We start from the raw sequence: 26600 nt of genomic DNA, 5'->3' as shown, positions 1-26600 counted from the left end.
ACTCTGGGACAGAGAATGTGGGACTGGGTGACTGTATGTCCAGCACACAGCAATGCCACTCTCCAGTGGATTCTCCAAAAATTTTAATTTGTTCTGGCGATGAAACTAAAGCGGCATAAGGACTTAAATCCTCAAGCTAGGCAAGACATTGTGGCCTTGGAGAAAGCCTCAAGGCAGCCAGCAGAAGGCAGTAAGATGGACTCTTGGTGGGGAAGGGATGAACCACACGATGAACTATGGGAAAGTTCTAGATTGCAGCCCAAGCAATGAGAGGGATAAGGAGGGACTGCCCCCTTCACTTGGTGCTTAACAAGAAAAAATGCCCTTCCTTTCAATTATTAGGGCGTGGTCTGGCGGCTAGGATGGGAGGCAGTTGCTTATTGCTTTTGCCCCTCCATGGACCTGTAGGATCTGAGAGCAGAGGAAGAGAATGGAACAGCCTGGTAGGACAGCAAGAGTGAGAAGAGGAAGTCCCACAGTCCCCTGGGTCAAAGAGTCAAACCCTGGACTTGGCCTTCAGCCCTCTGGGGCCAGAATAGCATCTCTTCCTTCTGAAGAGTCGCCTGAGCTCCCAGGATGGAATGTCAGCTTCCCGGCCTCTCTGATCACTGGTTCCTGGGATTCCCTTGAGTTTCAGAAGTCCCGGAGCAGTAAAGAAGGTTTCTCTTCAGGAATTTCTCTCCCAGTGAGTAAGCGGCCAACTCTGGTGGCAGAAATGTCCTTTCTACCCAATCTGCACCCAGGAGGGTGGGAATGTGGCCAGCCCTCGGGGAGGGCCCCCGGGGCTCATGCCTCGCCTCGGGGGACGGAGAATGTGAGCGTTCTTCAGAGGCTCAGAACTCCCAGTCGTCCACCTCTAGCTCTTCCAGGTTTGTTACCAGGCCAAAGATCCCGCTGTGATCCTGAGGCTGGCTGCCCTCAAAATTGGTGATGGGGGTGACGGGGCGAAGTAACTCAGGCAAGGCCTCTGAGGCGCGTCGCTTGATCTGAGGGGGGAGAGACAGTTAGGGGTGGATCCCGTTGCTCTGGTTCCCAGGACACCACGGGGCCGAATGGCCCCATGACAGTTGGCCTGTTAGAGCCCAGAATCTCTGGGAGAGGAAGGAGCGGCCCCTCTAAGGGGCTCCGGAGACAGGGCCATCGCTCTGACTCGAAGGGAGGAGGGGAGGATACACACTAAGGATCCCAAAGCAAAGGTGGTGCAGGGTGTTTCCAAGCACAGGCAAGGGAAAAGCCAGCCCAGGGAGCCTCGGGAAAGTGCTGTTGTACCTGCTTGAAGAAAGAATGGTTCAGGAGGGTGCTGGCACTTGGTCTGCAGAGAAAGCGGAAGAGAGACCAGCATCACCCCTGTGCCCCAGACTTCCCAAACCCTGCTGCTTACACCTTATCCTCAGGCAACCTCTACTTCTTCCCTCAGCCTCCGGAAACACCACAGCCAGAGTCACCCAGGATGGCTCCTTAGTAAACCCTTGTGCTCATCCCTCTGGCCACAGGGGCTCGGGACTCCTCCAGGAACCCAGCCCTTTCCGGGACAGATGCGTCCTCTTGAACTTGGCCTTCGACCCCCCACCGCCAGCCCCCCACGCTCCCCCGAAAGCCCACTGTCCGTCCGGAGAGGATACCTTACGTCTGGGTTGCGCTGAAGGCACTGCTCCACGAAGTGGTGGAAGTGAGGGGAGAAGGTGCGGTGATAGGGGTGGGACGGTGAGTCGCCATTGGAGGTCCTGGGGGTGCTGGGGGCCAAGCTCTCACTCAGGCCCGAGTTGGCTGCTGAGCGCGAGGTGCTGATGGTCAGCTCCTCAGCGGGGATGGTGCTGGTGTCCAGCAGGCAGGGCACTGTGCCATTCAGCTTCTCCAGCAGCATCTGGGGAGGACAGAGCCGGGACCCGGGCTGAACGGGGGGGGCCGCTGGGAGATCTATAGCTTTTCCTTACAAATACACTTTTCCCAAAATACAAATTTGGGGGAGTAGAGAAAAGAGAAGTGGGGTATGTCTGATTTTTCAGAAGCAATGCGGGTCCGAGGCTCAGCAGCCATCCCTTAGCTAGGCCAGAGTGCCAAGGAACGGGCCTACAGAAATGCACCCCCGACCACAGCTGCACAGAAGGGGCTCCCAGTCTCCTTTCCCGTTTATAAGACACCGTGATCACAGCCTTCCACCCGTAGAGCCCCCACCCTAGAGTGAAGGCGGCCATCAGATCATTTTGTTTGGAGCCCAGCTCCAATTTGTGGTGCCCCTGTGGGTCCAAAGGGGTGCATTACGTGTCACCCGCCCCACCCTGCCCCGGGCTGTCCCTGTGGCAGGCTGCACAGGAGCCCGGGGGCAGGCTCCACTAGGGCTGCTGGGCTGAAGTCCTTGGACTCTACACGAGCAAAACCAGCCCCACCTCAGGGACTGCCGTCCTTAGGGTTGCCCTTGTGAACTACGGAGCCAGAAACCAGTGCTACTGGACCATGCTGTTTCTGCGTCCATACCTCTTGTTCACCTCGCATAGCCTTTCACTTTCCCAGAGCTCCTTTCTGCGATGGACTTAAATTTTTCTAGGTTCCTTATGTATGTTTCCATGACCCTCCTAACTAGTCTGCTAGGTCTTCTACCTGCAGTAGTAATCTAACAAAATGCATCTGAGGCTATCGCTTCTGGGCTCAGAAGCCACCAGCAGTTCTCCACATGCTTTGGGCCAGGAACCAAATGCCCTGGCGTGGCACACAAAATCTTTCAGGATCTGCTCTGGCTTCCTTCTCCAGCCACATCACCCAGCAGCCCCCGGGAAGTGCCTTGTACTTAAGCTATTTGTAACTATCACCATTCCCCAGATCCTATCCTTTCTTGACTCTGGATCTTAGCATGCTGTTCCCTCTAGCCAAGAGTTTCCTTCTACTTCCTATTCTTCATATATCTGCCTTCAAGGCTCAAATGTCACCTCCTCCTAGAAGCCTTCCTGGGACAGCTGCTCTACAGAGCTCCCCTCTGGCCATTCTCTAAGTGCCCCTTTTCCCATAGGGCATTCTGTGGGCTTAAGGAGAGGCTCACTCAGAGCCAACTCCCCCCCCCACCCCATCCAGTTCTAGATCATGCTCCAGGGTACTTAGGACTCAGGTAATCCTTGCCCAGCTATCCCAAGTCCGCTTCCTGGACTTGATAAGGCCTGGATAAGCCTCTCCCCCAGGCTGTCTCCCAAAGGTACACGATGCCACTGGCTGTGCGTGCCAAGGAGTGACCAAAGGGCAGCTGTTGTAAGGGACATGAAAAGAAATTGAACTTTCAAGCCAAAGGCTCCAAAGGTATTGGCCAAAATGTGGTAGCAGGTAGCACAGAACCTGAGGAGTCTGAGAACTATAATTAGAAACAGACCTCCCAGGTATATTTATCAAAGTAGGAGGCTAGCATATATTTTATAAATTTATAAAAATGTGTTAGCTTGATTTATACATCTAAACAGACACATGGCACGTGGGCCTCCGTTCGTACTCCTGCTCCAGGCCCTACAGAAGTGAGCAGTGGGCCTGCTCCTGAGCTCTCCTGCCCTGGGGTCCGCTTCCACAGCAGGGGAAGGCATGCAGCGGGCAGGCAAGAAGGAAACCAGGCGGCAGGCTCACCTGGGTGGCAGGCATATCCTTAAAGGGGACGTGGCCATTGGCCAGCTCACAGGCCGTGATTCCCACACTGTAGATGTCAGACTTGGCATCGTAACCCTGAAGATTCTAAATCAGGAGGAAAAAAAAAAAAAAAACCCACAGATCACTCCATCTATAGCCTGAGAAGGGCATGCGGGAGAGGAACAGATTGCCTGTCTCCAATCCAGCGCACTTTCCTTGCCTTCTTCTTCCTTACTACCCGCGAGTAGCTGATGCTTTAAAGGAAGGAATGTTTGATGCTGTGTAACAAGAAGGAAGAAATGTGGGGTCCTATGCTCCTGCTTAGTGGAGGGGCGTGGAGAGCACCAACTACTTCCAAAAGGCTCACTCTTCCTATAAGATGGGAAGGCCTCTGATGGGGGCTGAAATAGTATTCGGCCCAGTTTGGGACCCCACAGAGGGGAAACACCACCATCTGAAATGGGCGCCCAACACCCACGCTGAGAGGCTTCCCAGGTCCACCTGCCAACAGGGAACCCCTCCCTTTAGAACCCCTCACTCCACCCAGAAGCGAAGCACCCTCATCTCGGGAAATTCCTGAAGGCTCCCTTGGGACACTGAGTTGGTGAGGGATGGGGACTCCTCAAGACTCGGGGCACAGACCTGCTGGAGGACCTCTGGGCTGAGCCAAGGCAGAACCTTGACACTGTACTTGGGAAAGTCGTGGACCACACGCTGCCGCTGCCCGTGGCTGATCATGCTGAGGTTGCTGCGTAAACCAGAGAGGTAGACCTTCCCGTCGGACGAGATCAGGATGTGGCTGGCTTTGACACTCCTGGGAGGGCGGGGAGAGGGTGTCACGGGGCAGCCGGAGCCCCTCACATCGCAAACCTTTGATCGTCACCTACCAGCTCCAGTCAGCTCTCTCCCTGGCAGCGTCTGGCTGTGTGTCTTACACATGTATATATTCATGCCATTTATACATAAACACTTATTTATCTGTATATAACACATATAGGAGAAAAGAGAAAGTAACATGGCCCAATTTACGTATCACCAGATTTTAAAACTTACTTACATTTTGCTCAAGTTCTCTTTTATGCTCCCAGACCACTGCTTCCCCTACCATCTACTGCCTTCCAGCTATACTTCTTTGTTTGTAGGTATTCTTATAAACTATAGCATGGTTTTGTATGCATATATTTTCAATTTACCCGACGGTGCTGTGTTATCCCTCCCACTCTCCCTTCGCCTCTCAGTGCTGTTTCTAAGATCCCTCTGTCTTGCCCCCGGCGTACAACTCGGCTTTGCTCCTAACTGCTGCCTGTACTCTGGGCCAGGTTCCAACACTTTTACTCATCCGCTCTCCCAGGGAGGAGCACTGACGCTGCCTCTAACCGCACAGGAATGTGAACGATGACACCCACACCTATCCCCTGAGGGTTTCTTTGGGGTGTCCACCTGGAGCAGCGCTAATGGTCCCAGTCCCGAGCGACCCCGGCTGTCAGGGCATCTTCCACTGTGTGGACAGGAGACCCCGCCTCCTCACTGCCCTGGGCCGCCCCCACCTTACACCCATCTCAGGTGTACAGGGTGACAGCATCCTGTTTTAATTTGCCTTTTTTTTTTTTTTTTTAAAGATTTCATTTATCCATTTGACAGACAAGTAGGCAGAGAGGCAGGCAGAGAGTGGTGGGAGGAAGCAGGCTCCCCGCGGAGCAGAGAGCCCAACATGGGGCTCAATCCCAGGACCCTGAGATCATGACCTGAGCCGAAGGCAGAGACTTAACCCACTGAGCACCCAGGTGCCCCTTAATTTGCTTTTCTGATTATGGCTAGCTTTGAGCATCTTTTCATACAACAGTTAGTCCTCTGGACTTCCTCTTATAAACTTCAAATCATTTGCTCTTTTTGCTATTGCTTTGCCATCCTTTTCTTGTTGATGCACAGGATTTCTCCTGTTTGTTTTACACAAAGCTTACATCTCGCACCCGGTCACCCATTTCTTAATTTTGTTCCTGATGTCCTTCATTGGAGAGAGATCTTTAATCGTGATATAATCAAATCCGTCAATTTGTTTGTATTATGTTTTGTACTTCTAAAATATCTAGATAGTCTTCGATGCCTCAGGTCACAAAAGCAGTTCCTTCTATCTAAGTCTGTAGTTTCACATCGGACATTGAGGCCATCTGAACCGCTCCTTTGTATGTGGAGTTAGGTAGGGGTCTGGTTTCATTATCTTCCCTACTGTGAGCTGCTTGTCCTGATACCATCTACTAAGCTACCTGCCTTCCCCCGGGCCTCTCGGCACATAGGGCTGACTTTGGGGCACATACACCAGTTTGGGTGCTCCAAGGGGTGGGGCAGATGTTCTTCTCAGGACCAAGCCACTCAGTAAAGAGGAAGTCAGAACTGACAGACCAAATGCTCTGTCTACCAAGTCAGAGGCGAGGACAGGATGCTGAGCCTTGGTTTACACTCTGACATCACTAACTTCAGTCAACCTCCCACCGTTTCCTCGAGGGCTCATGGGCTCATGCGCTCTCCCGGAAGGGGCGGTTGTGAGACTGCACCTGTGTACGTATCCCATGTGGTGGATGTAGTCCAAGGCCTTGAGCACCCCCTGCAGGATGTAAGCAATCGCCAGTTCATTCATGCCGTCCATGAAGTGTGTGCAGATGAGATCCTTTGCAGAACCTGAAGAAAACAGTCGTGGGGGCCGGGGAAAGGGTAACAGAGAAGGGAAACTGCACGTGAGCCGGCTGACAACAGAGCTCCCAGAATACCTCTCTGCCAGGACCCTTGTCCCACTCACCATACGCCATGAATGATGTGACAACCCACAGCTCATTGTCTGCAATAAAGGTGGCTCGATACGGCAGGATGTTGGGATGGCTGAAGAGTTTAGAGACATGAAGCTCCCCCTGAAAGCAATGGTAAGGGGAAGTCAGAATCAAGTACGCTGGACGCCATGAAAAACATGGTTACTTAGTACTTCCGGAGCTCTTCTCAGAGTCCTGGGAGCAGCCTGCGCCAGAGGCCAGCCAGAGGACACAGGCCAGGCTCTGCAGTCTCCACACGGAGCCCAGCACTGCTCTGCCAGCTTCTGCCTGAGTCTGGCTCCACCAGCCGATCTTAAAAGCCTCAAGAAAAATTCCCTGCCTGTTGTGTTCCCAACAACACAATCAGCGGTCCCAGCTCGCCACCTCAGAATCCAGAACCAGCTGCTGACTCAAGACTTAGGAAGTGATGAGCTTAGAGCTTAGCTCGACTTCAAGGGCCAAGGCACAGAACTCCTCTTTAAGGTAAGAAAACAAAGAATGTTTTCCCCCTGTAAAGGAAAATGTTGTAATGGACAGAACAAGGAAACAAAGCACCAGAGAGCAAACGATAACTACTAGATATCCGAAGGGGCTTCTCCAGCAACCCGCTAGCGAGAGTGGTCACGGAAAGGGTCAGACCTATGGGATTTTTTTTTTTTTAAAGATTTTATTTATTTATTTGACAGACAGAGACACAGTGAGAGAGGGAACACAGTAGGGGGAGTGGGAGAGGGAAAAGCAGGCCTCCTGCTGAGCAGGGAGCCCCATGTGGGGCTCAATCCCAGGATCCTGGGATCATGACCTGAGCTGAAGGCAGATGCTTAAGGACTGAGCCACCCAGGTGCCCCAGACCTATGGGATTTTAAAATAAATTTGGATGAAAGAATTACAGACACTCCAGGGTCCTGAGATGGGATATGAGCTAAGGTCAAAGAAGCTATACCTTCCACCTGTCCGCTGCTCCAGAAAATTAAAAAAGAATCCTAAAGTCCAACATGCTCTAGAATAAACTCAAATATCTTTCTTCCCAAATAACTAAGCTGGGACTGACTTTCAGTTCCATCCTCACACCCACAAAACTGCTCTGACCACATGAATGGGTGGGTATTAGAGCACCATCAGATGAGCATGCATTCAGAGACACATTATGAATGAAGTAGGACAGGCTGCACATCCACTGCTGAAAATACACCGACCCAGGCCCTGGATCTCAGGGGTTCTCAGTGCAGGCCTGCATCAGTGAAGGAGAGTCTAGCCCCCGGCCAGCTACCAGATCTGTGGTCTCTCCCTGTTTAACAAGAGGGCAGCTACTTGCTTCTCCAACAGAAAGGAACCTTGGGCTAACAGGATGATGACAGCTGGAACACGGCTGTCGTGGCAGAGCAGGCTGCCCTGAATCTGGAACAAGACTGCCCGGGTTTGAATCCTGGCTCAACCACATACAAGTGTGTGTGACCACAGGCGAGTTACTTAGCCTCTCTGAATAGTAAACAAGTGAATAAATGAGCTACAAAGCAGTCTTTGGAGAAGAGGAGGGGACTATAGAGAAGGATTTTTCATTAAGAGCTTCTGTAACATCTCAGTTTAGTCCACCTTTGTTTGCTTCCAGCTACTTTCAGAAGACAGATGTAAGAGACGCCTGGTGATTACTACTAGAACTAAGAGCCCACCCTCCCAGCGTCCCATTCACATTTTATTACCTGCAAGAATGTCACCATCTCATTGGAACAGGCTTCCAGATTAATCCTTCGTACCGTCACATACTCTCCTGTTGGTTTGTACCTTGCTAGGTTCACGGTCATCAGGTCCTCAAATCCTTTGCCTAAAAGAAAAGGGGGAATGGCCATAAACAAGGACAAGAGCAACAAAGGTTGCCTTCAAGAGACCTGATCTCAAAAGGAGATTCAAGTTAAAATCGTCACTACTGTTACCCTCAGGGCTGACATTTCTTGATTGGTCTTCTTTCACTCCCTCCTCCACCAACCATTCGAACTGACTACGGCGCAGGACAGCAGAAGCGTACAAGCCAAAAAGGAAAAACTGCAAAAGAGCTTCTCTCCTGGTAACAAGAGCTCCTTTCCCATACTTGGAAGACAAACACAAAGGAGACCCCCAAATCTGTCCCCCTGAATCCTGCTAACTAGCTCACAGCTTCTGGCACACATTCATTCTGGGGAAGGGGGCCGTGCAGAGGAGACCCTGGAGCCTGAGAGTGGCAGTCCCTGCACTTTACCTATGACGGTGAGTAGCTCGTAGCGCCCTCCCTCCGGCAGGAAGCTACTCATGATCTCCTGTTTAGAGAGGGATGCTATCGACTCTGAGCTCGCTTCATTGGTCTAAAGAAAAAGAAAAATAGGTTAATAAGAGAAAACTGGGTGTGGGATGGGAGTGGGAGGTGGCAATTCAGACCCACGAGGAGACTGGCATCTAACCACACAAATCCTGACTCTGGGGCAAAGAAATTGTTCCAGCACTATTCGGTGAGAAATGTAAAACACCAGATGTTCAATGTAGTCACCAGCTCTAATATCAGAGCCAGTAAATGTGAGCCAGCACTGAGAGTAAGGGACAGGCCCCGTTTCAGTCGACTGTTGATTTGCTTGTCCATTCCAACAAGTGGCTTATTTGCTAAAAACTGTGATATTCTTATCTGGGGACAGGATGTCTGGAGAAAGCCATGTTTATAAAAGAGATGCGGGATGGAGAGGTGGGGGGGAGAGGTTCCTATTTTATGGTCCTGAACACAAGATTTCAAAGGTCACATGCTGAATCTCGGTATAGGGAAAAAGTGGCCATAAGAAATCTACTCTTTAGCAAACTAAGAGCCCAGACCAATTATTCCCTGACATTTCCAAGGAAAGGAAAAAAAAAAATCAGCCAGCACACATGACTGCAGGCAAGGGACAGAACTGTCGGGTCTCAGCCATCATCCCAGGCGGCGGAAGTGACCCGCTTCCTTGTTCCTGCCACACATGAAGCGGGACTTCAGCCAGTTAGGATGTGGGGCATCATACCTCTGGCCTTTGAGGTCCAGAAGAAGAGTGCCCATCAAAACCAGTGGCAGACCAACAGCTCTTCTTCCAGCTCAAAAGGCTGTTTCCTTCTTCCAGACCTAAATTTATTTACATGATTTTGGGGTCATGTTTTTCTTTCTTTTGGATCATCTTGCTTCAGATGTGTGTCCTATGGAAATGCAGAACCTTAGGCCAGCTCAAATTCCATATGCTATGTTCCTAAACCTGAGCGCTAGTTAGGAAAAGGTCTTTGTGAACACATGAAAGGCCTCAGACTCAGCGCTAGCCAGAAGAGAGTGAGTCGAGAATGTTCTGGCCTGGTGGTACCACCTGGCAGGGTGTCCCTGACGTTTCAAGCACATCTGGTTTCAAGAGTTCATGCTGCCAGTGGGGAAAGAAACCACGTGGGGTTCCTCCTCTTGCACCGCTTACTATGACAGTAAGAGGAATCTCGTCAAGGAAGAGAGCCTGGTCAGCAAATTTCTAATTCAGTTTTTCTGTATCTAAGATTCATCCATATTGTTGTGTTTAGCAATGCTTATATACCCATGTTATGTAATAATCATCTTATGACTCTACCTCAGTTTATCCATTCCAGTGTTGATGGGCTTTTTGGGTTGTTTTCCGTTCTGCTATTATGAACTATGCTATCGGAAACCCATCTGAATGTGTTTCCTGATGCGTATATACAAGAGCCATGCTAAAGCTTAGGCCCAGAAACGGAATTGGTACGTTACAGAGTAAATGAATGATCAATTTTACCATCTAATGCCAAATTGTTTTCCAGAAAGGTTATACCTGTCTACACTCCCTCCAGCATTATATGCACGTTTTCCTTGGTCCATTTTCCTCCATCACTTGATCAGACTTAATTGTTGCCAATGTCATTGTGGGTTTGATTTACATTTCCTTGATTACTAACGAGGTTGAACATCTTTTCATGTATTTGTTGGCCATGTGGGTTACTCCTAGGTGAAACTGCCTCTTTGTTTCTCTTGTCCATTTTTCTACTGGGTTGTTTTAATGCAAGATTTCCCCCAAAGTAAGCCCCCTGAAACACTGATCTTGGCAGTTAACACTCAGAAACAGTTTACATGTTCAATTAAATGAGAAAAGGCAGCATTTTCTTCCTCATGAAGAATCATATGGCATGCTCGTTTTGAGAAGTTTTATAGTAAGGAAACTTAACTTTGTTTAAACTAGCATTTCCCAAATCTACTTATCCAGAGACCTTTTTGTTAAATTTTGGAAAAGATAATTTGGGAAAGGCTATTTTAAGCAAGATAAATGGTACAATACAAAGACTATAGGATCAGGAACCAGAGAGAGAGACAGAACTTGAACTCAGGCCTATCACTTGCTCTGTGACCCTGGGTAAGTCACTCTAAACTCTTAGGGTCTCTGTTATCTCATTAGTGGAAAAAATTCCCAGTTCATACGGCTGTTGTGACAATGAAATGAGATGAAATATGGAAAGAGCTTAGCGCTACCTAGTGTCTCGTAGGTATTCAATTAAAATGAATTTTGTTCTTCTCCTTCCTTTTTTACTGCCTACTGTTTGGTCACTCTCCTGTTCGACAAAGAAGATGGAACAGAGAAAATGAAGAAAACAGAGAATCCTAAGAAGAGCTTGATAAATGATTAAGGTTGGTTTGATTTTAGTTTTTATAGTTACCTATGTTTTCCAATGCTCTGAAAACAAACTCTAGGATCACTGATAGCCATTGTAGCCTCTTGACACTGTCTGGTCTTCAGAATAATGCTACGATACCTCCCAAGTGCCTCAGACAGGTGAGACATACACAACCAAGGGACAAAATGTGACCAAAAAGCCCAAACCAAGGGCGCCTGGGTGGCTCAGTGGGTTATAAGCCTCTGCCTTTGGCTCAGGTCATGATCCCAGGGTCGTGGGATCGAGCCCCATATCGGGCTCTCTGCTCGGTGGGAGGCCTGAGTCCTCCTCTCTCTCTCTCTGCCTGCCTCTCTGCCTACTTGTGATCTCTGTCTGTCAAATAAATAAAATCTTAAAAAAAAAAAAAAAAAAAGCCCAAACCAGGAGCTCTGAAATGGTAGCTTACCATTTGTTTTGTTTGTTCGTTTTTAAGATTTTATTTATTTATTCGACAGAGAGATCACAAGTAGGCAGAGAGGCAGGCAGAGAGAAGGGGGAAGCAGACTTCTTGCTGAGTAGAGAGCCCAATGTGGAGCTCGATTCCAAGACCCTGAGATCATGACCTGAGCTGAAGGTAGAGGCTTAACCCACTGAGCCACCCAGGTGCCCCTTACCATTTGTTTAGAACTGACAAGCTGCAAGCTACGTTAGTCTTGAGTCCCATCTTCTTAACTTCCTACCTCTCACTATCCGTACCTATTGTTCTTCTTTGGATCCTGTTTTCTGAAATATTAATCTACTCCTCAATAACATAGGTGTCATCAGTTAACATAAAACTCAGGGGGTGGTTTGCAGACCCTAAGTCCCTGCTCTGACCTATGAGGATCCACATGACTTGGCCCCTGCCTACTTCCAATGACATCCCTTACCACATCCCCAACTTGCTATACTTGACCCTTGAGAACAGGTTTGCATGGGTCAAGTTTGAACTGGGAAGGTCTCCTGCCCATGACCTTATCATTGCCATGAGCTGAAGAGGCTTGGGGACATGTAGCAGCCAGTTCCACCAGAGACGGAGTTCAGTATATTGACCCAGACTGAAAACACCTGCTGTCATGTGACACACTCACTAGATCCCTTGCTACTAGGGGCGCTTTATAAGACAGAATCTGTTCTGTAAGGAAGTACTGCATTTTTTAGCAAGTAGCAATATAGTCCCAATGAGAACAAATCTAAAACTACTATATATTTGAAGGTCTTCTCTCCTCCGATTTCTAGGAAAACTCCTTAATATCTCTGTAATTTGTTATAGAGACTAAGATGGACAGCTGGAGTTGTGAGATAAAGTACTTATTAAATGCATTTTAAATAACTCCCTTGGGAAAAAACGGTAGATACTTTTTTATGACCTATGTCCCTCTTCCTTGCTGCAAGTGCATAGAAGACGTACTGTCTAGTAGGCTACACACTAGGGACACGCCCCTGTTGAGCCTAGGTAGGACGATGTACTAAACTATTGGTATGATTAGGTAGTAACTTGGCAAGTATTTCTACTATCTTTACTGACTACAGAAAATGACTCAAAAGTGTTAATTTTAGGAAATAAAATTCTTTAGGTAATTGGGAATGTGAATTCTTGGCAATTGGGAATTGCACGAGATAAACTAGTCTAGTGGCTGCTGTTCCCGTCTCACTGGCAATGACCCTAAAATGGGCGAGTTCTAGTTTGTGGATGTTCTATAGGTCTGAACTCAGAGAGAAACCAACCTTTATTTAGGAAAACAAGCAAACAAAGACAGTATTTTGAAAGGAAGAGGTCGGGTCTGATATTGCCACAAGAAGGGGCGTTAGTTCAGTATACTGTTTCAGATTAGAAAAGGCTAAAATTCAGATGAAAAGGATGAAATTCTCTTTAAACACAGCATGGCATAGTTGTATTAGCATGAAGTACAATCTCAAATTGTCTAGAGAAACTAATTCTAGCAAAGCTTCTTAGTTCCCCTTGCCATGAAAACCATTTTATTCATTTTGAAGCATTTGGACAATACATAAGCTACTGATAGCCAGAAATGAACATTAAATAACTTTGTTTAAAGAGTTTAAGATGAAGTACAATAGAGCACACAAAGACAATATTTGTGAAATGCTATATCCACCCCCCTCACCAGGTTTCACACAGGATAACTCAGCATAATGCCAGCAGCTGTGAAAACATAAAAATTATATATAATGGGCATTCTGTTCTGGAAAAATATCTAACTGATGGTACAGGGAATGTTTTTTGGTCTCCTGACTAGAACATATTTCAATCTGCCAAAGCTTTGCTCAAAAATTCCTAGTCAACATCACCTTCCTTCAGCTGTGGGGCTGCCCGCAAAATGTGCAGATGTCTGTCACCTGAAAAGACCAAGAAGTCTTTTGGGGAAGGGGGGAGCGCAGAGGAGACCCCAGAGGTTCTTTTCCCCTCTCTTTATAAGACACTGATTTATGTTATCAAAAACAGCTTGGTACACTGTGCACATCTGGTGTTATACTGGTGAAATGAACTACAAGAGTAGGAAGCAGGACAAGAGTCTTTCAACTTTTGCCAATAAAAAAAATGCACCTCTGTTTTGTACTTTTTAATGTAGGGTTTCGTTTTTAAGGTAGATTTGAGGTACGGCCTATAATCGAGGTAGAGCTCTGTATGATCTCTGTGGACTGAAATCAATTAGCAATAGACCTAATTGGATGGAAAATGTAGCACCACCAGACACTAAAAGATAACCCCATCTTAGATTGTTGAAACTTTCTTTTCTTTGGAGGGGTGGTGGGGGACTGGTAGGGTCGGGAAGGGGAGGAGACCTTAATCCCCAAGACAGAGACAAAAAGTGCCTGAGACTTTTTCAGCTTCCAAAGTACCCACTGAAATCTTTCCAGGGTGAAACCTGAATTTCCACACTACAAATACAACTCATTGAGATAAGCGAAAACACAAAATGATAAGCCAACCAAAACCACAAATTTCCATAAGAAGTCATCCCCATGCAACAGCCATCATGCTAGAACCTAGAAAGTCACTTACTTTTCTCCGAGTGTCACCCGGAGGCTGTTCTGGAGTAGAGAAATTGGTTGTTGGCATTTTGTTTTTTAGCAGAAGACACATCCACATTCACAACAGCAATGGTTACACTTAGGATGACATTTATTTATGGAACCACTTAAGAGTCATTATGGTAAAAAGTGCCCACAGGGTTAGTTATAAACACATACAATGCACACAAACACTAGCTAACACACACAGGGACCCACAGTCAAAAATCACATATAGATGGTGTTTTAAACATAAATCTCTGGATCTTCAAAAGATGGCAAGGCTACTATTCTCTGGGTATTCTTTGGCAAGTATAACTCAGCTGCTGTAATTCTAGTCTTGCATGTACTTTCCATCAGCACACAATGTTACTTTCAATAGGCTGGTTTCAGGGTCTTATATTGTGAACAAAACATTCATTAGAAAGTTGCAAAGATATGTGGCTATTTCCCAGAAAGTGCAGGGACCAGAAAACAGGCTTTCCAAAACAAACAAACAAACAAAAAAAGGCAAAAATGTTTTAATACGGCAACATGGATACATGGGACCGTTACCGACTTAGATTGTTCCGTCACATGCATTCTATTCTGAATACAGATAAAGCAGTGGCTTTTGGCCCTCTGCTACTCTAGGTGGACTAAAGCAAAGGACAACTCAAATAACTTCCTGCCCTGAAATCAGACAAATTCTGTATCTGTACTTGTTATTTTTATCATTCTATGAAAGTGAGAAAAATCATCAAAGTTGATTTTTAACTGGAAAGTACTGGAATGATCACATATTTCCAAGTATCCAAGTTAGAAATCAAAGCATCTATTTGTATTGTTAGAAGAGACTAGCCACAGATAAATTAGCCTTAATTCATCAAAATAAGATTTTTTTTTTTTTTTTTTTTTTTGCTTTGGATATCCGTTTTTTGGTATACAAGTGGCAGGTACATTTGCTTAAGATAGTCTGTTAAAGCCAAGTGAATAGATTAGAGGAAATCAAATCTAATCTTACAGAGTAGAAGGTAAATTCCAAGTTGTATAAAACCTCCTAATACATACTTCATCAAGCTGTAAACAATCTACAGACCAATCCCTTCACTCCCCTCAGATCAGAGACAAGGGAACTGTCAAAAGTCTGCCAGAGATCCTACACTCAAGATGCTGAAACCAAAATCCTTAATTCACTTCACATATACTGGCATATTTTTAACTAATTAATTATAAACTGGACTTCCAACTCAATTTTCATCAGTGCCAATGTCTACATTTAAACCACAGTATTTCCATTTATGACTAGAAGAAAATGACAACAGGACCAGAGCATAGTATTTTTCTTCCCATTTAGCTTTGCCTTTACTGTGCAGCTCATTTTTAATCTTCAGAACTAAAACAAAAATAAGTTTTTCTAAACTCTCATTTGTCTAAATCATAATACTTTGACAGAGTTCACAAATAATACTCCTCTGGAAGGTCTTTGAGTGACATTAGGGAAAATAAATGAACAAGTATCACCTAGTAATTAACAAGTTTCAGTTCTCAATGACTGAAGTCTATCTGAGGATATTTTGGGGGGGGGATTAGTCAACAGATGCACTCAATCTAATAACTTGCCTCTTTAGCCGAAGAGTGTCTTGGTATCCAGACACAAAGAATGTGGCTCTACTACTATTACTTGTGTAGAAAAGAGTTTTCTTTGCCTAAAATTAAGATCACAGTTCTTGAAAAGGCTCAATTTGAAAAGAATCAAAGGCAAATGCCTGGCCCTATTAAACCTCAAAATTGCAAGGTTACAACTTCCGAAATCAGCATGTGGATTTTACAACAGAAAGTCAGTTAATATTTTTGTCCTGACAGATTTTTTTTCCTTAGTTCTCTTAAGTCTCATAATTTCTACCATGAAAAGATGAGTCAACTAGATTGATCAGTAAACCAAAACTTTTATATCATTGCTACCTTCGTTCTAATAATTTTATTTTTAAAATCTTCAAGGTTAGAAGCTTTTAAACACTTAGTTTTTTTCCTTTAAGAATATGTCTTTCAACTGGATGAATACTTAGAAGAAATAAATATGACTTTAAGTAAATACTGACTTTCTAACAATCAAGACAGGCCAAGGTCAACTGCCAGATGAGTCCTCACATCTTTGGGAAACCATGGATTCAAAATGACGCCAAGTGAATAGAAGAGCTGTCATTTACACTTGCCCTTACAATTGACTTAGTCAACAAATCACAACAAAGTGACATTACCCTGAAGTGATGGCAAAATGCCGTACTGTACTTACCTCCAAATAGCTCCAAATCTCTTAAGCCCTCAACAATGAACTTTTCCGAGACCCACCGCTAAAGAGGAAAACCCCAAAAAGAATTAGTATTTCTTCCAAGCCACAAAAAATTAGCTATCAGCCATTAGACAAACATAAACTACAAAAACAGAATCATGCCAAACAGTTGAAATGCATTTCTATGGACAATTTTTAAAAAGAATCCTGGATTTAAGTCAACAGAAAACAATAGGTTAACTCCTTTCTCTATTCTTCTTTGCCCTAATTTGATAAATAATCTTCAAATCTGACAGATAGTTGTGAAACATGTAGTACTGGCCCTAATAACGAAGAAGGTTTTTTTGTCCTTCCTATACATAAAACTACCTTCTGATTCCATCTGACTCTCTCAATGGCTGTCAATTATTACAGGTGCTTTGGATCATGAATGCCAATGTGAAAAATGCTACTGGAATTCATAATATGGAAAATAGAGATCAAACAGTTTTTCACAACCTCTGTTAATTTGTAAAAGAAAACACTAAGCTGAATATTCTTTCATCCACTAGGATTTCTAAAGACGTCACCACTTAGATTTTCTACCAGGTTTACAAGGACCACACTTACTTCCCCAATCATGGTTCACTTTACTATCCTATTTCAAATGAGTGTTGGATTTCCTTAATACTCATCAGTGTGGTCTGGTTTCACATGAATCAGGCAAGGTTGATACAGAGAAAAAGCTCATATGTAAAAGTAATGGGAAATCAAGGTTGAATTTCACTTAAGAAATAGTGTTCAAGGTTGGCTTGGGGGCATTCTTTCCACCAGACAGAGTTCAGGCTAAGGAGAGATTCTGTTTTTCCTCTTAACAGTGAAGTTTACTCTTTCCAGTATAAATTATTCTTATATACACAAACACAAGAAAAGAGAAATACGATGTATAAGATGTGTAACCTTCAGAAATACGATGTATAAGATGTGTTTTGAATTGGAACTATAACATCATTCTCTGTCCTCCTCTATATCAGTTTTTTTCTAAATTAAAAAAAGAACACCCAAAATAATAATAATAAAAAAAAACTTGGTATAAAAAATAATGTATACTGTATCACAAAATATAACATATACTTTAATATTTAAAGAAAGTGGTGTGTTCATGTGTCATATAGCACTTCTTGTTACAGAATTTGAAAAAATTCCTACTGCATTTAGAAATTAAATACTTGATAATAAATAAAATATAATGCTCTTTTATGAAGTCAAGGAAGCTTACAAACAAGCTAAATCCAGTATTTGTTCTTGAGGTCATTTTAGCTGATGAAGTTTTCAGGTTTAATAACATTTTTCACATTTAAAGAGTCTTCAGTTAAAACCCATGATTATACTTAGAAAAAGTGTTCCAATAATGACAATTTGATATTGATTTTTAAAACACAAACTCGCTGAAAATACATAGGAAATAGGCAGCTTATTAGCAATTACATATCTACAGTGAAAAGGGACATTTACTCATTTAATTTTGTATGAGTGATATTCATAAAATAAGCCTCCGTTTCTTCTCTATCAGACGAACTGGTGGGTGTATTTGGTGTCTCTGGTCAGCCTCTACCTGCAAGCTCTTTTCTCAGGAATGGAGGCTGTAATTTCTGCTTTACTTCCCACATTCCTCCCTTCCAGAGGATTCTGAGCATCACATAAAAACGACCTACAATATCTGCCAAAACACATTGCTTTACAGAAAATAAAAATAGAAAAGCCGGAAGAATAGAAACACTCACCCTAATTCGCTCTGGTTTACTTACAAGAAAAGACATGAGTTCCTAATGTGTAGACCTACTTCAATTTCAAAAATTTAAGCCTAAAAGGAAAATAGAAACAGGTTAGTCAAATCTCCTTTTATAGAAATGCCTTTTGAAGAACAAAAACCTCCTATGTGTCTACCACTAAGAGCACTGTACCAGACCTATAAATTTCTAGATTCTGAAGACTGGTTTAGAGAAACTTTCAGAGGCAATAAAACTGGATGTACTCTAGCCACTACATTCGGAAATAACACAATCTCTATAAGAAAAGACGGGTTTGTTATTATATGGCTTTCTTCTTTAATTTTTAAATTTCTCTTGACTGAAATCCCCACTGATCCTTTCCCAGAATTAATGAGCTTCACTTCTTTTGGCTGTTTATCCTGCTTTTTATTAGCACTCTTAAACAAATGTTTATACGGCCATTTTAGATATATATCTACCAAATTTCTACTGTGGTAGATGAAGACTACACTGTCCGACATCACCTTCCTACACCCTACTTTCTTGCTTTCATTCTTAACCCAGTTCTGGCGTACTGTTTGATTAAATCAATAGTCCACATTTACATTGTTATGACTGTGGAAACATGGTTCAGAGCTGAGGCAAAGATGACCACATCTGTTTTCTTGTACACTATTTGCTTTCCTAGAATTAATAATGGACTCATTTTTTTTTTTTTTTACTTGTTTGGTTTTCCACATATCTATTAACTGACTTTTTCAAAGTACATCTCTGCTATTTGTCTTATCAATATATTTTACCATACATTCGAACTCATCCATTCCAATTTTTCCCTAAAGATTGCTTTTCTTTTCTTTTCTTTTCTTTTAAGATTTTATTTATTTATTTGAGAGAGAGAAATCACAAGTAGATGGAGAGGCAGGCAGAGAGAGAGAGAGAGAGAGGGAAGCAGGCTCCCTGCTGAGCAGAGAGCCCGATGAGGGCCTCGATCCCAGGACCCTGAGATCATGACCTGAGCCGAAGGCAGCGGCTTAACCCACTGAGCCACCCAGGCGCCCTAAAGATTGCTTTTCTAAGGCTCTCCATCCCCATGCTACAATCTAGATTAGTTGCTTTCTACTTAGCCTTTTTTTTTTTTTAAGATTTTATTTTTTTAAGTAATCTCTATACCCAACGTGGAGCTCAAACTCACGACCCTAAGATCAAGAGTTGCATGCTCCACTGACTGAGCCAAACAGGCTCTCCTACCATAGCCTTTTTCGTGTGGAAATTTTTATCTTCCAATGTTGGGAGAATATTCTTGTATTATTTCTTTTATTTTTTTTAAGATTTTATTTATTTATTTGTCAGAGAGAGAGAGGAGTGAGAGTGAGCACAAGCAGACAGAGTGATAGGCAGAGCAGAGGGAGAAGCAGGCTCCCTGCCGAACAAGGAGCCCGATGTGGGACTCGATCCCAGGACACTGGGATCATGGCCTGAGCCGAAGGCAGCCACTTAACCAACTGAGCCACCCAGGCATCCCTCTTGTATTATTTCTTTGATAAATTTTGTCTCCTCCACTTTCTCTGTTTTTATGTTACAGAATTCCTAATAAAAACATACTTCTAGAAATTAATTTATACTTGTTTTGTTACTATTTTAAACTCTACTTTCCAAGATATTTCTTCAATTTTATTTTCTAACCCTTCTACTAATTTTTAAATTTTGTTTATACATTTCCAAGAACTTTTGCCATTTCTCAGATGTTTCTTTTTTCATATCATCCTGATCTTGTTTTATGTTTAGTTAATTTATAGTTAAGAATTATATCTGGAGGGGCTCCTGGGTGGCTCAGTCGGTTGGGTATCTGCGTTCAGCTCAGGTCATGATTTCAGGATCCTGGGATCAAGCCCCACATCAGGCTTTCTGTTCAGCAGCAAGTCTGCTTCTCCCTCTCCCTCTTCCTCTGTGATCTCTCTCTCTCTCTCTCAAGTAAATAAATAAAAATCTTAAAAAATTATATCTGGAGTGACTAAAAGCATAATGCATCATGACCAAGTGGGGTTAATCTCAGGAACTGAAAACTGTTTTAATACTAAAAAATGAATCAATATATACCAAACTGTTTTTGTCCAAAGTTGTATGCAAATAAAAACAATTTTAAGGAGTTAAAAGAAATGGTAGGGTGAGCAGAAAAAAAAAATGAACTTGGTAGAGCATGTGACTCTTGATCTCATGTTTATGAGTTCAAGCCCCACACTGGGCATTAGAGCTTACTTTAAAAAAAAAAAGAAAGAGGGACGCCTGGGTGGCTCAGTTTGTTAAGCAGCTGCCTTCGGCTCAGGTCATGATCCCAGCGTCTTGGGATTGAGTCCCACATTGGGCTCCCTGCTCCGCGGGGAGCCTGCTTCTCCCTCTGACTCTGCCTTCCACTCTGTCTGCCTGTGCTCGCTCTCGCTTGCTCTCTGACAAATAAATAAATAAAATCTTTTTTTTTTTTTTTTAAAGAAAGAATCAATGTAATTTTACCAGAGTAACTGAGTAAACAAGAAAAAAATAAATAAACCATCTTGATAGAGAAAAATAATCTGAAAAAATTCAATACCAATTCTTGATTTAACAATTCAGTCAAATAGGAATAGTCAAATAGGAATAGAATAGAAATAGAATTTACCAAGTCAACTTGGTAAAAATATATATATGAAATGGGAGCCTGGGTGGCTCAGTCAGTTAGACATCAGACTTTTTTTTTTTTTTTTTTTAAAGATTTTACTTATTTATTTGAGAGGGAGACATTGAGAGAGAGCATGAGCAAGGAGAAGGTCAGAGAGAGAAGCAGACTCCTGTGGAGCTGGGCGCCTGATGCAGGACTCGATCCCGGGACTCCAGGATCATGACCTGAGCTGAATGAAGGCAGTCGTCCAACCAACTGAGCCACCCAGGCGTCCCTAGACATCAGACTCTTGATTCGGCTCAGGTCACAATCTCAGGGTTGAGAACAAGCCCTGCCATCAGGCTCTGCACTCAGCATAGAGTCTGCTTCTCCCTCTCCCTCCTCTCTTGGAGGGAGTGCTCCAAGAGCGCTCTCTCTCAAATAAATAAACAAATAAATATTGTAAAATGATAAAATACATAGGAAAAATGTATAAGGTAACATCATACTTAGTAGTAAAAAGAATTAGTGACTTGCCGCTAAGAACAGAAGCGAAACAAGAATGTCTGCTCCTATCACTTCTGTACATCATTGTACTAGTGGTCTTGGCCAAAGCAAAAAGGAAAAAAAAAAAGAAACAAAAGGCAAACAAATTGGAAAAGAAAGTGTAAAACTCTTCATTAATAGACAACATGATTGTGTATATAGAAAATTCTAAGAATTATACAAAAAAATTATTAGATCTAAAAAAATGAATTTAGAAAGCTCAATTACAAAACCCAATTGTAATTCTATATACTAGCGAAGAACAATTAGAAAATGAAATTTAAAAAAATGAAACTATCTATAATACAAACAAAAACATAAAATAATTAAGAATAATTTTTTAAAATTCTGAATAAGAACCTGTATGTTTAAAATTATAAAACACGGCTAAGAGGTATTTAAAGATAAGCTAAATAAGAGATATGCTATGTTCATAGATTGGAAGACTCAGTATTGTGAGGATGTCAACTCCCTCCAAATTGATGTATGGATTCAGTACAATCCTATTGAAAATCCCAGCAGACTTTTAAAGAGAAATTGCTAAACTGATCTTCAAATGTATATGGAAATACAGGGGACCTAAAATAGCCACAATTATTTTGAAAAAGAACAAAGTTAGAAGACTTCTATTACCTGATTTCCAGACTTTGATTATTTATTTATTTATTATTATTTATTTGACATACGGAGATCACAAGTAGGTAGAGAGGCAGGCAGAAAGAGAAGAGGGGAAGCAGGCTCCCTGCTAAGCGGAAAGCCCCGATGGGGGGCTCCATCCCAGAACCCTGGGATCATGACCTGAGCCGGAGGCAGAGGCTTTAACCCACTGAGCCACCCAGGCGCCCCTCCAGACTTACTTTAATGCTACAGTAATCAAGATAGTGTACTTTGGTCTAGCATAGACAAATGGATCAATGAAACAGAACAGAGAATCCAGAAATAGATCCATGCATGTATGGGCAATTAATTTTCAAGAGAGGGGCCAGAGTAATTCCATGGGGGAAAATAACCTAGATACAACTTAATAGACATTTAGAAAAAATGAACTTTCACCCTTATCTTATATGATACACAAAAATTAACTTGAAATGGATCACAGAAGTAAAGAAAAAGTTGAAACTACTAAGTAAAACAGGAGAAAATCTTCAGGATGTTGGGATAAGAAAAAAATAATAATTAAAAAAAAGAATACCAAGTGCATGAAATAAAAAAGAAAAATATAAACTTTATGAAAATGAAAAAATTCTGCCTTTGAAAGACACCACTAAGAAAATAAACAAGTTGGGAGAGAAGTGTGTGTGTGTGTGTGTGTGTGTGTGTGTACAAAACATTTTATATACAGAATATTTAAAGAACTTGTACAATTCAGTAAGACAACTCATTTTAAAAAATGGGCAAAAGATTTGAACAGAAGAACAGGAATGGCCACTAAGCACAAGAAATGATGCTCAACATCACTTGTCATCAGCGAAATGTAATATAAAGCCACAATAAGATACCACTATACACCTACTGAAATGGCTAAAAATAGTGGAAATAGAAAGTAGTCAGGGCGCCTGGGTGGCTCAGTGGGTTAAGCTGCTGCCTTCGGCTCAGGCCATGATCTCAGGGTCCTGGGATCGAGTCCCGCATCGGGTTCTCTGCTCTGCGGGGAGCCTGCTTCCTCCTCTCTCTCTCTCTGCCTCTCTGCCTACTTGTGATCTCTCTGTCAAATGAATAAATAAAAAAATCTTAAAAAAGAAAGAAAGTAGTCAGTCTCCAAACACTATAAATTAACAAAACCTAAGAACTGTTCCTAGACTACCACACCAACAGCTTCATTAATTTTCTGAACATGGGCTCCCAAACCAGGATGTGTTTCAAATTAACTCATGTAGTTATAAAAACCTATGGGTGCTCAAACTCCCACCTTCAGAAATTTTTAATTCAGCAGGTCTGGGGAAGACATACGTAGAAATGGGCAAATCCTTACGGTGTTCAGGAAAGGGAAAGACAGTTACTATAACCTGGAACAGACCTGTGTAGTCAGTGTCAAAGAGGACTTAAAGAAACTGGGAATTCTAAGCATGAAATAGTATTAGGTGCTCATTTTTAGTGCTTACTTTGTTTTGTCCACACGTGAATCTCCCAGTTTCTAGACTAGTGCATATCATGTAGTAGGCACTCAGTAATGTTGACTGATTGACCAAATATACCGAGGAGTTATGTCAGCCCTTTGCATAACCAGTTACAGAAGCACAGCTCCAGATATATGAGAACAATGAAGAGACCTTATGGCATGCTAGAGGATGCATTTTCTTCACCAGGCAAGAGGGAGCCACTGTAGGTTTTAAACAGAAAAGTGACAGACGCAAAACAGTGGTCTAAGATAGTGTCTCTCAAACCTTATAGTGCATTCACAAAATTTGAGGATCTTGTTAAAAGCGCAGATGTTGATTTAGAAGGTCTGGAGTGGGCCTAATACTTCTAACAAACTCCCAGCTGATGGTAACGTTGCTGGTCTGTGGACCACTGTATTGACAAATGTTTGAGAAGCCTTGTTCTAAGAAACGTTCTAAGTAATATTAATCTGCAAACAAATGGAAGAATGGGAGGTGCAAAATCCCCAGGGGAAGGAATGCCAGTTAGAACACAATTACAGGGGACCACATTTGGGTGATAAGAGCTTGTAGCAGAGGGAATGTTAAGAAATAGATGGGTAGGGGCGCCTGGGTGACTCAGTGGGTTAAAGCCTCTGCTTTCGGCTCAGGTCATGGTCCCAGGGTCCTGGGATCGAGCCCTGCATCAGGCTCTCTGCTTGGCAGGGAGCCTGCTTCCTTTCCTCTCTCTCTCTGCCTGCCTCCGTGCCTGTTTGTGATCTCTGTCTGTCAAAAAAGTAAATAAAATCTTTAAAAACAAAATAAAACAACAACAAAAAAGAAATCGATGGGTAGGGGGTGAAGGAAAAATAAAGAAATTATATTTAGTTAGTTAAGACACCATAAATCATCTAGCCCATCCTCCACCCTTCAGGGGAAGAGCTTTTACAAACCCTAGGATGTAAGGTTATTTAGCCTCTGCTTGAAAACTTCCCCTGCCAGAGACTCACTGCCTTATCACGGAACCCATTCTACTTGTGGACAACTCTGATGACTCTGATTTTTTTTGTGCCCAAGTAACTGGGAAAGAGTAGTGTGTCAGCAACAAAACAGGAAACTCAGAGGTGGAAGTGGTTCTGGTGGGAAGATGAATTCGAGTTTTTAAATCATGTTGAGGTTGAGAAAATAGTTCTATATCCCAAGTGAGAAGATGTAGCAGTCAGAAATGTAAGACTGATGCTTAAGAGAGATGTTAGAGATGGCTATGTGGACCTGGGAGTTAGCAGCCAAAGCTATACAGTGACAAATGCACTCAAGGAGAAAATGGGGAGAAAAAAGGAGAAGGCTGGGACACGAGCCTTGGGATAAGTCCATATGTCGGACATCATGCTTGAGGTAGGAAATGGAGTCTAAAGGAAGAACTTTAAAGATTCTGCTTCCCCTCTTGGACCACTTGCACTCCCCCAACTTGGTTAACTTTGACCTGTCATTCCTTACTACTCATCTCATGTACCCTGTGCTACAGAAGTCCTCCCTGGCCACCATTCTCCCCTACCCCCAACCCCACACCTCTGTTAGGTATTCAGTCTCTGTATTCAACCCTTACACTTACCGCAATGTCAACTGCTAAGTGCATCTTATACACTATTGCATTCCCAGGGGCTGTGGCGCCCAACACATCAGATGGGCACGTCTTTATCTATTATATTGTTAATAGCAAAAATAATAAAAGCAGCAAACACTTATGGTGAACTTAGTATATGCTAAATGCTTCACAGAGATCGGCTCACAGTAAGTAGTATCTTCCTCATTTTACAGATCAGCAGCTTAAAGCTTAGAGAGGTTAAATGCCCAGAATGACACAGGTAACTGGTAGAGGACCAGGTAGATGTGTTCCAATGTTTGTGCTCTAGAAACCAGAGTGATCATGGAGAAGTCTAAGGAGAAGTGTCAAGACAGGGTCTGCAAAGATAGAATGACGACTGACCAAGAAGACATGGCCCGATTTGACAGTGTGGCTGACCAGATGCCAAACAGAACAGAAAAGAACTCGTTTACCTTGCTCTATTTCTTTTTTTCCTTTTCCCCTGTTTCTGTCAATGTTTTCCTAAACTTCTTCTATGTCTGGGGTTACAACTACAAACACTGCATTTGAGTTCCGATACTATAAGAAACCTGGCTGAAGGGTGGGGGAACAGACTTTACAAGTTCAGCACCGTAACTAATAGCTGAGTAGGTTCCTGGCCTAAGGCAGGTAACCAGTAAGACTCGGTTTCTTCAATTCTCAAGAATAAGAAACAGTCTTGGGTGTCTTTAGACAGTATGAATCAGTCAATGGAGCACTGGCCTCAAGCCTCAAATACATACTGAATTACGGTTGTACTTCAACAGGTATTATACAGTAAGAAAAGGACCAGTTCCAACGGCCTTTCCTCTTCGGGGAAAGTCGGGTTAGAATATGCTAGGTTATCTTAACAGAAGGCTGGGCAGAAAAATTAGTCTCCCATTTCCTGGAAACTTGAACAATTTTATTTAACCACTCCCCTTCCCTCGCGCTCACTTCCCTACCCCCACCGCCCATCGCCACCCCAAATCTACCGTGGGCACTGAAACATTCTTGGAAAACACCAGGACAATTAGAAGCTCTTTGTTTTTGCTGATTCAAGGAGTCACCTAAATCTCTCTTCTTAAGCTTGATTCGCTGCCTGTCCAGACTGGGATGGACGGGAATTGGGGTTGTGGGATGGGGGTGGGGGGGTCAGCACATCATCGGCCACCTCTTTGGGAAGGGCAGACTGACACCTGGGCCCCACGTTCCCCACCTAGGAGTCAGGGGGAAAGATGGGTACGGAAAGCAGGCACACGCCTCTCTCGCCCGGCAACTCCGCTCCGGCGTCTCCCGGGCAGGCCCAAGCCTATCCTGCTCTCAGGCTGCAGCCCCTCTCATTGCGGGAATCGAGGAGGATGGGGTGAAAAGGGACCCGTGGAGGGCGGGGGGGGGGGGGCGCGGGATGGCTGATCTGACGAAGGCCCGCCCCTGAGGAGATGGAATCGGCGTCAGGGCGGGAAGGGACTGGTCCCTGGAGCGCACCAGGCGGCCCCGCCAGCCCGGTACCTGGTCCTGGAGTTAGCAAGCAGTCCCGACCCCGTCTCAGCTCCGCCTCCTTAGTTTAGGGCCGCGCCGCCTGGCCGGTTGCTGGGGGTGGGGGGAGGTACGCAACG

The 26600-nt window shown here is 43.8% G+C and overlaps 1 protein-coding gene across 5 annotated transcripts; it reads right to left on the bottom strand.

Annotated features, from left to right (window-relative positions):
- Positions 1 to 66: 66 nt before the first annotated feature.
- STRADA (STE20 related adaptor alpha) lies at positions 67 to 26600 on the bottom strand. Of its 5 annotated transcripts, none has more exons than XM_059381141.1 (13): positions 26494 to 26600; positions 18135 to 18214; positions 16375 to 16432; positions 14092 to 14120; positions 8635 to 8737; positions 8102 to 8223; positions 6395 to 6503; positions 6153 to 6276; positions 4243 to 4414; positions 3601 to 3705; positions 1623 to 1864; positions 1270 to 1312; positions 67 to 986 (listed from the first exon to the last, which is right to left on the bottom strand). In XM_059381141.1, the coding sequence occupies exons 2-13, from the start codon at positions 18168 to 18170 to the stop codon at positions 834 to 836; spliced, it is 1296 nt and encodes a 431-aa protein (XP_059237124.1). In that variant the 5' UTR covers positions 18171 to 18214; positions 26494 to 26600; the 3' UTR covers positions 67 to 833. The 5 variants fall into 5 exon arrangements, with proteins under 5 accessions (XP_059237124.1, XP_059237125.1, XP_059237126.1 ...); XM_059381142.1 differs by having other exon boundaries at positions 18159 to 18214; XM_059381143.1 differs by lacking the exons at positions 14092 to 14120; positions 16375 to 16432 and having other exon boundaries at positions 18159 to 18214.

This window comes from Mustela nigripes, chromosome 16 (assembly GCF_022355385.1).
Source record: "Mustela nigripes isolate SB6536 chromosome 16, MUSNIG.SB6536, whole genome shotgun sequence".
NCBI classification, from domain to species: Eukaryota; Metazoa; Chordata; class Mammalia; order Carnivora; family Mustelidae; genus Mustela; species Mustela nigripes.
This window is presented reverse-complemented; position numbering and strand designations above follow the sequence as displayed.